This window comes from Crocodylus porosus, unplaced genomic scaffold, assembly GCF_001723895.1.
Source record: "Crocodylus porosus isolate Cpor-Errol unplaced genomic scaffold, CroPor_comp1, whole genome shotgun sequence".
NCBI lineage: Eukaryota > Metazoa > Chordata > Crocodylia > Crocodylidae > Crocodylus > Crocodylus porosus.
Window position 1 is genome coordinate 11,343,209 of NW_017728932.1, and position 15,351 is coordinate 11,358,559.

At 49.8% G+C, this 15,351-nt stretch overlaps 1 protein-coding gene across 6 annotated transcripts in view; it reads right to left on the minus strand.

The window, feature by feature from the left end:
- Positions 1-15,351, minus strand: part of KSR1 (kinase suppressor of ras 1) — an 89,568-nt gene that overhangs the window by 32,109 nt on the left and 42,108 nt on the right. For 5 of the 6 annotated variants that reach the window (XM_019545591.1, XM_019545589.1, XM_019545592.1 and 2 more), the window contains exon 2: positions 10,671-10,811. In XM_019545591.1, the coding sequence (XP_019401136.1) occupies positions 10,671-10,811 (141 nt within the window). Of the gene's footprint in view, positions 1-6,598; positions 6,913-10,670; positions 10,812-15,351 lie in introns of those variants that run through there. The other variant, XM_019545594.1, reaches the window with a different exon arrangement.

Below are 15,351 nucleotides of genomic sequence, written 5' to 3' on the forward strand. Positions count from 1 at the left end.
GGTCTCGCTAACTCACAATACTGGGTACGTATCGTGCTGCGATGGTTACGCAGCAGAACCGGAATACGTCACAGGGTTCAGGTCCTTAGCCCCTGTGGAGGTGAGGTTTTGTGCGCTGACCAGGGGCATGCACAGCAAACAGCTGCTAGGGACCACTGAGGTGCTCCAGCTGAGTGGGGAAGAAGCATCCTTTGACGTCAAGGCCACAGCAAACAGCTAGGCAGCTCGGCCCTTGGCAACAGCGCTGTTGCTGCAAGTCAACTGGGTTGCAAACTCTCCCGATACGAATATCCCAAGTTCTCCTGAGCAAGCACAATCCCTAGGACGGGTGGAGCGCTGTCTGTAGCAGCACAGGTGTTTCTGTATGGGAAGCGGGGGGTAGGCTGTAATAATAAAAGACACCTTTATTTTAGGGATATAGCTGCACCGACATCATAGCACGCAGCATGCGCGTACATACCGAGCTAAATGAGTTGGCTCCGTCTGAGTTTAGCATAGGTGAGACCTAAAGGGGGAAAACTCCTGTTCCCTGTTGCAAGCAGTACAGAGAATGCCATCCTGGCCAGGCTCCCAACCAACTGGAGAGCACAGAGTATTTGCACGCCCGGGGGACAACTCACACCCAGGACACCAAACACCACAGCCAACAAGCGCAGAATTCCTGCCCTGAGCAACGAGCTTGGGCTCCTGCCCTGTCCGAGGAAAACTGAACGTGCCAACTTTTGCTGAGTGGGCACAGGGCTCTGCGGCGGCATCCCGGGCTTTGCCGTGCCCTCAGCTCATCCCCAGACCCAGCTGGTTTGCACAGAGTCGTGCCCTGCGCAAAGTTGGATCTTGATCTTGCTCCTGTTGAACTGAAAGGCCAGAAAATGCAGCCTGGCCCATTCTTGCAATCCGATCCCACACCCAGTGAGATCTGATGTTTCTCTTTCAACTCCACCTCCCTGACCCAAGAATCCTAGCCCTCCTTTCATCCATCTTTAAAAGTACATTTCTAGCCCTCCAGCAGAAAAAAATAAAAAAATAAAGAAAGCAGCTTGGACATATGACCCAAACGCAAATGTACAGAAACCAGAAGGCAACATTAGGGTGTAGGGGAAGAAGGGTTTAGAGAGAGAGAAAAATATGTTCCTGATTAAGCCAAATCTCCAAAGCCCGAGGGTCCTGACTTTGGATGTTTTGAAGGCCTGGAATTCAAAACACTCGCTGGCTTCAGCAGATGCCAGCTCCTTAAATCAATCTCTTCTTTTAGCCAGGACGTGGCATACTACTAGGAGCTTTAGCACCTCCTACATGGCAGTGCGGCTCCAGCAGGCACAGCAGAGCAGCACGGAGAGAAGACATTAGCAGCTGACACCGTCTTCTGAGCTGTACTGCAGCCTGTGCCGCATTTGCAATGAGATCTGATGCTTTTCTTACATCTCCACCTCCTGGACCCAACGTACAGCTGCCTTTCCAGCCCCACAAGTGAAGTTTGAGGCTACTGTTCTACTTCTCCCCAGCAGTTTAATTTTAGAAAGACAGAATGGCAAGTTGCAGGCAAGTCTAAGCACACAAGAGGAGATTATCTTTAAACAATCCCAATGACCTTGAGTTGGGAGGGCTCAGACAGGCTTTCTTCTGAATCTGCTGCCAGGCCCCAGGACACGCGACAGAGGAAACTAAGCCTCGGGGAAAAAAAAAATAAGAGGCTTTCCTTAAACAGCTACTCATGTGCTCTACATATGTGGTGGCTTAATATAAAACTGGTCGACCTGATCCCTGCAAGATTGGCCTGATGCGATTTACGTGTGTTAGCCCCCTGGCCAATGCGATAATAATGCGGGTCACTCGTTCAAGATGGCACTTAAAAAGCGGGCTCGGTTTTAGTCCTGGCAGCACCTCCTCTGCTGCCAAGTTTGGCGAAGAACGTTCTGCTTGACACGCTTTGCAAACGACCCCAACCTCGTTAACTCCACGGGCTTGCAGCCTAACTGTGCTGGATATGCAGCAGGCAGGCGAGAAGAGAGAGTCCAATGGCGCCTACTCCACCCACCTTTCCTGGATGGCAGGGCTTAAAAAAGTGCAAGTGGCTTCTACCCACTAACCCCAGCACAAGCATGCATAGAAATTGCCACCCAGGGGGTGCTCAGTGCTGTAAATAGAGCACCTCATACCAGACATTACCCTGAAGTTCAGCCTGTCCTGGAAGCACAGCTACCCGTCCAGCTGTCATCTGAGTTCAGGAGCAGGCACTGGGTGGGGATATTTTAAGGAGTGGCAGCTGGGAGACATTTGCATGGGACATTTGCATTTATGCCACCCTGTGAAGGCTGGCAGGCTTGCTCCGCTTTCTGCCTGTCACTAAGGCTAGGGACAGACATTCAAAAAGCCCAAGGCAGAATCAATCCGAGTTATGTGGTTTTTCTGTAAGTGGCATAGTTTAGATCAGTAGAGAACAGAACATACATACATATGCCTTTTGATGGGGAGGGGGCAAATTTTAGACCAGGTTTCACCATTTTTAAACCAGTGTGTGTGCGCCGAACTTGTTATGGGTATAGACTGGTTTTTGATCGCTTATAAAACCTGGCCTACAGGAATGTAGCATAATACATCTGTTTGTCTGTCCAGAGGAGTACACAGAGGCACCACATAAAAAGCCAGTTTTCCTGAAGTGGCAGGAAGATGCTGATTTGCTACCAACGCATAGTAACTGTCTTCTTCTTGGTTTCTGTTTGGAAGGGGCACATGCATGTGGTTTAAAGGAAGCAGGTCTCACAGCTGGACAAAGCCAGAGGTGGCAAGGACCTAGCTAACAAAGGGGGAGGACAGAGAGGTCAAAGCATCACCGCTGAAAGAGGCAGGCTCGATCCCAAGCACGACTGACACTGCCCTCTTTTTGTGCAGATTAACGCATGTGGCAGGGGCTGGTGACAACCAGGGCCAGATACTGCAATGATGGGTACAGCATGGGAACCTACACAGGCTCTGCTCCCATTGGCCTCATCGTGAAAACTCCCACAGGAGTTTTCTTGAATACCCTTCAGTGTATTCAGGACTGTTGGGGGTGGGGGGAACCTCACCCTTCCCTGTTGTGCGACACGGATCCTTTTTTGTAATAAGGGGATTTTGCCCTCTTGGACTTGGCCAGAATTTCCCCTGCCATTAGTGCTGTACAGCATGTTAGGCAGCAGTTGCTGAATGGGATCATGAGAACAGGAAGTGCTATAAACTCAAGCTACTGTAGCTGGGCTTCAGCCTGGATCGGTGCATCTCTGCCTTGCAAGGGTGATGGGCCAGGGATCAGCACACAACTTCAAAGAGACCATCTCTGTCTGAACTGCCGCAGACTTCCTGCGTGACCCTGGACACGTCACTTTGCTTCCATGTGCAATAGTTTTGCAGAGACATGTTGGGAGAATAAACATGCATGAAAGATGATGAGATGCTGGAGATGATAGTTACAGGGTCCACGTTCAACAAGCTGCCGAGGCACAGGGCCTGCTTTCCATCTTGGAACAGCTCACTGTTGCCAGCGCACTTCCAGTCTTACTCACCGTGCATTGCTCAGAAGTCGTGACCTAAGGAAGCTCCACGCTAGGAAATCACTCCTGAGAGGACTTTTCTACAAAACCTTCCTGCAGTCTTCATGCCCGAAATAGTGCACCAATCCTCAGAGCCTCTGACCAAGCCAGGCAACCTTTCCCCCGAATAAGCCACAGGGTGAAAATTCACCCGTTGGTGGCCTAGGCACTGCTGGTGTCCAATTTAAACCTCTGAAATCAGGCTTCCAGTGATTAGCTTTGAGTCTTGTGCTACCTTTGTGCCCTGTGCATGAACTCCAGCTGGAGGAATGAACTCGGCGCTGGAGGTGCTGTCGATTCCAGAACACAACATGCATCAAAAAGAAAAAGCATCGTTAGCATTGCTTTGGGATCTGTTTTGCCTCAGTATACCATGGCATTTACCTTCCTTTAAAAGGCTGCAAAATCTTCAACAAAGCCCATACAACAGGCATGCAGCTGGTTTCTTGGTCTCTCAGGTTTACTTCCAAAAGGCAGCTCTGTCTTATGCAGCTTTCAGTGGTACCCAGCACCTGATACACTTTAGTGCAGTTACGGAGGCTGGGGCCAAAAGCAGCTCTTGGGGCCAAACATACCATATAACATGACTCTGGACACTAACAAAGCAGTGGGTGTGAACTGGTGTTAGCACGGTGAAAGGTCTGCCCAAGTTTCCCTCATGCAGAGAAGTCGATAGGGGTATGAATACAAAACACACGCCCTTTTAAAAACTATCCGATAGCAGAAAGGAGCACTCTGGGAAACGGTCCTGCCTGCTCCTCCCCTGTATGGGGAGCGGGAGATGGCAGGGGCTGTCTTTACAAAGCAGGGTATTTATCGAGGCCCTAAACGCCCCTTCTTAATCAATACCGAGCTAGAGGGTGGTTGGCTGGGAGTACGAGTAGGAGAAAACCCATTGCCTGCGATGCTTCAAACTTCAGCTGACAGCTCACCGTAAAACACGAGGGAACGCGCCGGGAAGACCTACTTTAAACAAGACAAGTTTTCTTCGACTGCACATTCTACGCTCGGTGTGAAGCCTGCTGTTGACATGGGGCTGGAAGCGGCTCTTGGGGCTAGAAATAGTTGACACGATGGCTTTGGACACTGGCCAGTGAATCCAAGCAGGGATGAAAGTTTTCAAACTGGTGTCTGTGTTTGGGGTTCGTGCCCCATGTCAAGGGAAACTCTCTAAACAAGGGAATCTTTGCCAAAATTTATTTTTTTTAAAAAGTGAATGGCACTTAAGGATGAAATGCAGTGCAAGGGCTACCTTCTTTTCTGTCCTATCATCTGGCGCAGAGTGATGACAGCTGAAGGGAGGAGACCAGATTTTTAGTGCCTGTTCTCCCAAGGGCCTCCTGCTGACCGAGCGGGGAAGCTTGCATCAAAAGCAGAGTTATTAGCTCTCGTGAAAGTGCTGCTCAGTTCTTCAGGATGGCCTGGAAGGCCGTGACATACGACCTTGCTATGAAGCAACATTACAAGGGAAGCGAAGGCTCCAGGTGTGATGACCCAGAAGTACAACCTCACACGAGTGACTCTCTCCCCCATCAGCTGCGCCAGACAGGCCCAGCCTGGTGGCATGTCACTGGGTTCACCCGGCCGCCGCACCAACTTACCCGTCAGAGGGCAGACGGTGCAAAGGGAGGTGCCTGGAACAAGCCAAGTGAGCAGTGTGCAGCCGTGCACCAATCAAACAAAGTTAACAGCTCAGCCCGCTCAGTTATCAAACAGGCTCCCAAACCCCTGCAGCAGCTGTGCAAAACCAGAAAGACCTGAACCAAGGACAGATCAGTGCAAATGGGAACCAGTAGAGTGAGTCCAACCTGGCCTCCCTCGGTGCTCTGCTGTGTCAGGCCTTGCCCTGGGTTTGGCCAAACACAAATCACTGCTGGTAATTTTAGAAGGCTGGAAACGCCCAGCTCCCACGCCTTTTGTCCTCAGTGCTAATGGGCAACAAATGATGGCTTGCAAGTAAACAGAGCAGTTCGTGCATGCGCGCGCACACATTGGTAGACGTATGCATTTCCCAAGCAGAATGGTTATGTGCCAGCAGTGCAGCACTTTGCACCATCAGTGCCCTGTGGTGGCAGAGACCCGTTTACTGATAATGCATGACTCCTGACCCCCCGCATTTGCAGCGAGCTTCCCAGCACCACTAAAAACAGCTTTCCAAACTTGATTGACTAGAACCCCTGCCGTGGCAGCGCCAGGCTAGTTCAGGCATGTTGTTTCAGCAGAGAAAGGCAACTATCTTCTCACATTACCTTTAAAGTCTGTAACAGATTACATATAGGAGTGAGCAAAAGAACTCAGCGTTTTCAAGGATTTTTTTTCCTCCATGTTTAAAAACCCTGCGTGCACAGGTTTTCTTTTCTTTTTTCCTTTAGTCTGCCAACAGACCCACAGAGCCAAGACCCATCCATGGTTCTCTGCCTTTTCTGTACCAGAAGCCAGCTCGCCACCCCTGGATACCTGCTGCCACACAGCACTGACAAGAGGGCAGACTAGTCAAAATCCCCTGACACCTGCTCAGGTGTCCTCAAGGCAGGATTCCCAGGTAGAGGACCCACCCTTGGAGGTCAAGTCACCACCCAAGGATTTTACCTACTTGCTTTCTCTCACTAGAGAGGCTTGTCTGCCCAGCCACCCTACTAGGAAGATTCTCTCCTACCATCGCAATGCCATGCTTGGTTTCTTTTCGCCGCACTGACTACCTTGCATGCAACCCTCCCCTGCACACATCCCCCACTAGAAGACATCTCCTCTCACAAGCCAAGTTATTTAAAAAAAGGAGTCTTTGTCCATTTCCAGAAAGTTACACTAACAACAACCCCTGCATGGAAGACAGCAACAGCCAGATCCCAAAGCAGAGCCATTTCACCCATTTATCTTGACAAAGCCCACATGCTGCCTGGTGAGAGGCATAATAAAGAGGAGGGAAAAAAAAAGTCCTAGCAACTGGCTTGTTGAGAGCAAACTTGAATGACTTACCCGTCACAAGTACATATTCATGGAAAGCAACAGGAGCACTTGGATTGCCCACCTACCTCTGGGTCTGCTAACTTTGCACAAAACAGCCCTCTTGCTCTTCGCAGCGTTACTGGCTGCCTGTCCTCCATGTTCCTAGGAGTTTTAGCTATTGCCCAGTGCCATAAACAGTGCATTGTTATTACTGCAGTCTCTTCCAGAACTAAAGGATTTTACAAGTGGTCATTATTCTTGTTTTAAATATAGGTTTTTCAAAGAAAATGACGGCAATTATACACCACGGAGAGCTTTCCAGCTTCACAATGGCTGGAGCAAACTCACTGAGCAAAAAATAGGCTCGACTGCGGACTGGAGAAGTCAGCAGATATTTTAAATTGGAACTGGAGCTCTATTTCTGACAAGAGAGCCCAGGAGCTTCTGCGCTTCCCTGCACGGCAGCTTTATTTTTGGAGAGAGCTGATGAGGCGTGGTGATGACAGGGGGCGGGAGGAGGCAAGCGCATTGTGCCTCTAATTGTCAAGCTGAAAACTCCTTGCAATTAGAGCACGTTTCAAAGCATGGCACTGCAGATTCGCAAAGCCAGCGCAATGCTGTGGCAGCGTTGGAAATAAGAGGGGCATCTGCCCATTAAAGTAAAAATAGACAGGAGCCATGTGTGAACGCATCTGATAGACAGCATGCTCCAGTGGACAGCCCAACTGATAGTGGGAGCCAGGAGGTATAGGCTGTCACTGCTGGTCTGCTGTGCGCCTTTGGGCAAGATACTTCACTTCCCTGTGCCTCTGTTTTCTCTTCCCATGTTGTGTCGGTCTCCTCTGTTTAAAGCAGAAGTGCTTCAGGGCAGGGGCTGTCTCTCCCCAGGCGTTTATAGCAACCAGTGCACGGACCCGCACTGCCACCCCACCTCTGATATTAGGTGTAGCGTTTCAGCCACATCGCACAGAGGAAGTCTTCCAAAAGTGTGCATGAGACAATGCTTAAGTCATTAAGGCACTTTCTAACCTAGATTCCTATTTTCAAGAGGGATATTGGCTCTTAGGAACTTGAGCTCTTGCCAGCCTCACTCTTCAACAGTAGCTCTCCAGTGCTGCAGATGATGTCCAAGCTCACTACCTATTATACAGAGGGAACTGGGTCCAAAGGGGAGAAGAGAACCAAAGCCAGAGGTTATCCACCAAGTCAGCAGCAGTCAGGCCAGGGTCTCTCCTGATTCAGTGTCCTACCTGCTGTTCAGTCGGCTTGAGCACTCCTCACACCCTAGGCATGGCTCTACATTTGGTACAGCAACTGTTACATGGCCAGTAATACTTCCCCTTACAAAGTACACTTTTTGCAAACTGAGATCATTAGGAAAACATTCAACTCCAACCTGGACATGCTTGAGGGTGTATAAAAACACACACTTAGAAATCTAAACACAACCCGTGGATGCCTAGGATGTAACACTTCCAGCTGGGTGGGGGAAGAGCCCTTACCTCACTATTTGCAACTCAAATGGTGCAGCCCTGGAAGCTGTAAATGAAATGGTGCATTCAGCAAGAGGCAGAGACAAGCCATGCGAAGTGGGATGGGGCAGGGGAAGAGGAGGGGAGGACACATAAATAGCAAAAAGTCAACTGGATTTGGAAAAAAGGCAGCTAATTGGCCAAGGTAGGGTCTTTCTTTTCCCTGCTGACATGAGGCTTCAAGTGCTCACTCTCACATGTCCACTCAGTAATTAAAAAAAGCTTTAGTGTTCATCTCGTCCCTCCCGCCCAGCTCAATGTTACTACAGCAGGCAACAGCTGCCTCAAAAAAAAAAAAAAAAAACCAAAAAAACCCCCACAGCATCGCTTGGCAGCGAGGCAGGTTGAGAATTCAAGAACTGGGATCAAAACATGAATGCTTCACACAGTGCTACTGTTTCCAGTCCTCGGAGAAGAGAAACAAGACCGCCTTCTTCCCAAGGACTGGCGGAGACTTGTGGGCAGAGGGGCAGAATAAGTGGTTAAGACATTTGCTGTTCTTGGCAAGGGCCAGCCGTGTACTTGTTCACCACCTTAGCGACCACGCAGTTGGAGGTGTGAACCAGACAATTGTTCCTTGAAATGGTAGGATGTGGCTGAGACTAACTCCCCGCTGCCCCCCCACCTCCGTGCTGAATGCTTTCTCAAGGGTTGACAAAATGACGCGCTTTCTGACGTAGGCAATTCCAGTTACCCTAGAGACTGGCTACTTTTTGGCAGCTCAGCCACAGCACCAGACTCTCTCTACTGCACCTTTGTCACGGATAAGCCGTGGCCCCAAATACCCAAACAGCAGCATACAAAAGGCAATCAATGTTTAAAGCAGTTGCTCTCAGCCTTTTTAGCCACCATAATTTTTTGCAATGTCGAGACATCCCAGCTGAGAACCACTGAGCTAGAAAGCTAGGTTGTGCCAGGTGAGGGTAAGCAGGAGGCATGCCCTCGCCCCCTTGTGCCCTGCTTTTTCCACCATCTTCTCCCTTACAGCCTGTGGTATATACCCAAAGGGCCAAAAAAAAACCCCCCAAAAAATCACTGCTCCTCCAGTGACTCAGAAGTCTACAACCGAAGCCACCTGCACCTGCAGCCCCAGGAGCACAGGAGGTGGTGCCCACCCAGGCACGCGTGCAGAGCAGAGCACACTGGTAGGACCACAGGAGCCAATTCCTCCAGAAGCCAATAAAAGATTCACTGAAAACAGAGCACAGACCTCAGGATTTGGCTGGTGGGGGCAAAAGAGAAGGAACGTCCAGGGCTTTTCCTCGCTCATTAGACATTCAGGATATTAGTGATCATGAGGACTGGTTGTTCAGTTGGGGTCAAGCCAAGTTTTATTCATGTTGCTGAACACGGCTACAAACACATTTATTCAATTCAGTGGCACTACCTGTGTCAGTATGCTTTTGCTCATGCACATGGGAAGCCTTGCTCAGTCCAGTCCTAATCAAACAGCTTTTCAGCTCCCTGAAATCACGGGGTCCCCAGTGATCAAACAGCCAATTCTCCTTGCTTTTTAAGCAAAGCGCCAGGTCTCCATTTATCGGCTTCCTTCTCTCTTCAAACAGGAAGGGGAGACTGCAGGAAGTTTGGTCATGGATTTTTGTTTGTGAAGAAACATAAAAGGTCACAACAATTTGCTGGACCTGGGCATAGTTTTCAGGTGCCAAGCACCTGTGACTGATTTCTGCTGGAGCTGCGAAGTGCTCAGCGCTGCTGAAACTCGTGCCCCAAGGGCTTTATTCTGCACTCGGCAGGTGCCCCTTGATTTCGCCTCAACCCAGGCTCGTGGCAGCTACGAAGAAAATATTTCTTTCCCAGTGCCCCTAGCAAAGAGCACCTCTTCGCATCCACATCAGGGCTACACATATATGCCCTCTTGGTGATGTTCCAGTCACTTCAATGAATATCAAATGTGTGAACAGACAAAGCTTGGGAGCCATTCTGGAGGAGATAGACAATCTGCACCCTCCATCCTTACTCCATCCTAGCTTCATATCCATCAGACTAAGATTAAAAAGTGCTTCCCCAAGTTAGCAGGTAGGAAGAGGGCAAAGTTGCATTTACAGAGCAAAGCCAGGATATACAGGGGGCGAGGGGGTCTCTGCCCATACTACCAAGTTGAAGTGGAGTGCTACCCCTCCAGGTTGGTGCTGTGTAGGGAGAGCACCCCCCGCCTCTCTTCTTATGCAATCAGGCCTTCAGGCATCAGTGGTCACCAGCCAGAAACCAGGAAGCTGCCAGGCCCTGTGGCCCAGTGCTGCAGCTACCTGCAGAGCTGAAAGCTAATAAAACCGGTTTGGCAACATTTTTTTTTTTATCAGGCTCAGATGCAAATCAGGAGAGGAGCAGGCCAGCCTGTGGTGCATAAATCCCTGTGCATCTTAAAGAGACAGATGTTATCTGGCTCCGTTTTATTTCCCTCCCCCCCCCAGATCAAATACACTTTCAAGTCAGGTTGTGCAGCTCAGACCCAGACAAAGCGGCACAGCTGCTGAGCTGTACGGCTTCGTGACACCCTCGTGTTAAGCAGTTTTAGGAAACCAAAAAACAACCCAGCAAGCAGCTGTGAAGCATCCTCATGGACAAGCCAGGCATGATGCGCACAGGCAGCCATTCTTTCCCTTACCTGTACGACTTCTTTCCTCACGTTGACAACATCCAGCCAGTCATTGAATCTCGGGTAGCTGCTGAGCTCCTTTGTCCTGTCGTTCAGGGGCACGCTCAGCTTACACTGCCGCTGTCTGTAGATGTAGTCCATCAGTTTGGCCTGTCAGGACAGAAAGCAAGTAGCTGAGACAGATTTCTTTGATGCAGGGACCATCCTTTTGCGTTATATCGGACAGTGCAAGGCCCAGCGTGGCTCCGGCTCAGGATTTGGGTTCGAAAGTACCCCAATCGTACAAATAAGCAGACAATGATGAACGAGGGCTAAAGCTCCCTTATGCTAAAGGACACAGAGAGCTTGGCTTGCTTTGCTGTTTCAGAGGCAGGAAACACAGGCCCTTTCCACCCCCAAGTTAGGCCACCAGCAGTCACCTCCAGTGGTTAAGTTTTACTCAAATTACACACGGCGCAGAAAGCAACCAATTGCATTTCTTCTGAAAGGAATTAGCCCCATACACATCAGGTATAGCCAATCCATGCTGTGCCATCACTGCTTTCCTATCAGTTACTATCAGCCACCCTCTCTCACCCCCTCCATTTGTCTATCAAGCACACCCTAGATGAAGGCTAGATGCCACAAGAATAATCTACTGCTGAGCAAAAAAAAGAGAGCAGGGCTTTCACAGGCAACAGCCACCCTACCTGTTACCCTGCAGTACGCCGTACTTGTTTCCACACTCCTAGAGAGGAAGCTTTTGGGGTACAGATGACCTTCCTGTCGGTTTGAAACACCCAGCGCAATGGGCCACGATTCCACTCAGGTTTCTGGGGTTTGCCCGAACACAAATATTCAGAGAAGAAAACAAAAGTCCAAGTCAAACACCTGAACGTTCAAGAGGACAAGACTGATTTTGCTGCAAAAGGTGATGCTTAAGAGAGCCGACTGATGCAGAGACAGGGGTGGAAGAGAAAGTATCGTGTGCATGGTTACATTTGCCTAACATTTGGTGGGGGGGGAAAAAAAATCCTCAAAAGAAATTTCTCACTGTTTAAGCTGCATATTCCCAGAGGGGAGACTCAAGCTTCAAAGCCTTCTAAACAAAACAATACCTCAAAGCAATTTAGTCCATCTGTGTTTTATAAAACCAAAACATGTCTACAGTAAAGTCGAGAATTTTAGCGTTGGGGATAAGATCAGACCTATAATTAAAAGGAAAAACAAACACCCAGGCCTTGCCAACTTCCATGTCTCCTCTTCTCAAGTTTCCGCTGGAAATATTTTCTGTCTACATGTCTGAAAGATGCAACACGGTGAAGTCACTTGCAGGAATAAATCACAGGACTTACAGATGCAAAAGACTTATTAGATCAACTCATCCGGCCTTGGATGTAGAACGAGTCAGATATTAGCAGAGAAACCACCGCTATTCCTGCTCCTCACTAAATGGCTGATGCATACGACTGCCCTCTATGGAGCAAAATGTTTTTAACCTACTGAACTGGGAATGTTACCACCACCTAGGGACCATCCTGAAGAGAGGAGGCCAGTCCCTACAAAAACTTGGGACCAAAAACCCAGCTACTTACAAAGGAGGCACAGCTCTGCAAGGAATGTCCCAAACACCCAGGAAGGCAGTCCGTGCTCACGAGCAAAAAAAAAAAAAACAAAACACGCAGGTTAAGGAGTAGCAGAAGGGGAAACAGTAGTAGGCAGCAAAGTACTGGCCTCATTAATAAAACTACTGGTTCCTACCCTAAAATCCCAGAGAAAGTCAAGTGGAGAACCTGTGAAGGATGCAGTGACCTCTGAAGATGACCCAAGAGCTTAAGACCCAATGGAAGTTGCTTCTGAAAAAACCCTGCTCTTCTCACCCCCAAGCTCTGCACCCCTTCCAGCTGAACAAGGGCAACACTTCCTTCCTAGAGACTTTACAAAGATAACAGCACAGGATGGATTTCTGTGCTCACACACAGCCTTGCTGAAATGCACGGGGACCCACACGGGCTAGAACAAAATCGTCACAACCAGGTGGATGCTAGGCAGTACAAGAGCATGGCCAGGGTGCCCCATGCATGTACTTCTGCCCCTGCTGTTCTCCAAGTGGTTGAAAAGCTCACAATTTTCGATAAGATCTGAAGTTTCTGGAAGCCAACTACTGTCTGTGAACATATACGGCCACAGACGGTTAGACAGCACTAGAAGAAGCTTGACGAGCCATAGTTGGTGGGGAAGGCTGCAGTCTCTGGCCACAGCCGCTTTGCTTGGTACTTCAGCAATATCTGTAGTGGCAGCACCAAGCGTCAGCCACTCAGTGCTGGAGCCAGCAGCGGATGCAGCTCCCAAAGCAAGCCCTGGGCCAGTATAAACTAGCACCGTGAAGTGGGCAATTACAGCAAGTAAGTCACCACGGTGCCCATCTGGAATCTGTTCAATGCTTCATGAAGGTCGCCTGCATCCTAGGAGCTCTGTGCAATGAAGACGCAATAAAAATAGCTATTGACAATGCCTGGCAGATCTGCATTTTTGGACCAGGTTTTCCAGTAAGATCGCTGGGTTGGTCACTGCCTACAAATGGCTCGGGTCACAGGGCAGTTCATTGGTATTTGAGGATTGTTTGTTTTATAACTTCTGGCCTCTGAATGATTAAATCAAAACGCAAGAGGAACAGGTGCTACATACAGCTAAGCCACAAAACAGCAGTGTCAGAGCAAGCCTACTTCCTAAGGCAGGCAGTGGAGGGGCAGCAACGGCCCCCAAAACCCATCCCAGTTTAACAAGACATAATCCAACAAGTGGGCCCTGAGCATCCAAATTCCAAGATGAGATCAGTGAAAATATTCAGAAGCAGTGCAAGGGATACGGGGAACCCTGAACGGGATTCAGGCCACATCTGCAGAGCACTCACCACGGGCACTCTCAGACATGCTGCCCTGCTCCAGCTGGGCCGTCCCCAGCATGGAGCAAGTGCTTTTAGCTGGGCAAATTCCATCAATGCAGGACAGTGCATCTAATTACCCTGCCCATGCCTGTGTCCCAGACAGAGCTCTGCTGCTAAGACTTTGGGGAGTGCTCTCCACGGAGCAGCAAGACATGCTTGCGGGCGCTACCACTGCGCATAGGCCATGCAGAAGTGCCCGTAGGAGTTCAACACCCCAGGGAAGCTGCTGCTGAAAATCCTGACTGCTAACTCTCCATCTCCATCACCCTATCAGTAAAATAGACTGATACTTCCCATCTAGTTAGACCCCAAATGCAACACAGAGCGCATGGAGCTCTGCTGAAGTCAGTGGGCCTCCCAGGGGTCACTGGACTACAAGCGCTGTGCTGGTAGAGCCAGCTTGCTGCGCATTAAGTGCCCGTGATCTCTGTAGGCATGGCCATGACCCCTTTAAAATGAACCCCACTAACGATCCAGCACCACACAGGTCTCACGCGGAGATGTTCTGGCCAGCAGGGAGAGTAGTGACAAACCTAAGTGCTCGTGGCCAGGGGTGGAAAAAGCACAAAGCAAACCATTAGCAGGCACAAATGGATACTGCAACGGGCTGAAGTCCCATCCCTACTGAAGCCAATGGGAATTTTGCCAGGGAAGTCAGTGGGGTCAAAATTCCAGGCATAATTTTGAGAGAGATGAATTTTGTTTGGTTCAGGCACGCTGGGAGCTCGCTTCCTGAGCACAGCAGAAAAGCAAACAGGACTCTGAAAGAAAGGCTAGGCTTCCTACTGCACGGTCTGTAAACAGCATAGTGCTCCAGCCTTCCAGCAGCCATGCTAACAACAGTGTGACAGGTGCGGGAGAAGCAGCGGATCATGGTTGTGGAGTAGCTATGCCGAGGGAGCTCTGTGCCAAGAGCCACTGAGGACCAGCACCTGCAGTACCACCCCCCCGCAGCCTTATTCCCTGGCCCTACTTCAGTGTTGTGGTATGTTTTTGTTTTTTACCTGTTGAGTGCCCTGTTCAGGCCAGTCCCCGCAGCTCTGCAGAGCCAGGCTGTTCTGCCTGAACGTGCATTTCCCACTTTGCACGCAAAGTCACCCCTGGACCACAACGCGCCGGAGCAATCCCCTCTCCCTGCATCCGAGCTCACCCCACGGCAGTTCCACTGGACCTGGAAAATCCTGCACTACAGGTCTGTCTTCCAGCCACAAGCTGCCCACACGCAGGTGTCGGGGAGGCAGCAGCTTTTCGAACCCCAGGGGACTGCAGAAGTCCCAAGTCCCTCTAATTAACACTAAGGATGACCATGGTGATTCCAGTAACAAAGGAAGTGAGCAGTCACCATGAACACAGCAGTAACCTGAAATAGTGCTGGGTCATCCCTCCAAAGGCCTGTTATATCAGCCTTGGCTCGGTGCAGGAAAGGGAGACACAGGGAATGGCTGGCTGGCTAACTTCAGTCATACGCGACCTTCAGCTTTTGCACTCTCACGCCCCACCCGCCAAGACCGCTTATAAAGGCACATCTCCTGTTCACTCCTGAGTCAGTCAGAGATGAGCTGTCAAATTCATTTTAAACCTCCTTGCCCCCTCGCTAGCTGCTCAGTTTCAGTAGGGACCCGTTATTGTCTGGAACATGGCCAATGCTTTGTGCTATATTCCTGTGACATACTGCAGTTTGCCAGACTCCTCGTTTACTGGGATGTGTTTGCTCTATTCTTTATCAACCTTTGGAGGCAATTTTAAAAGCCACTCATAGATTCA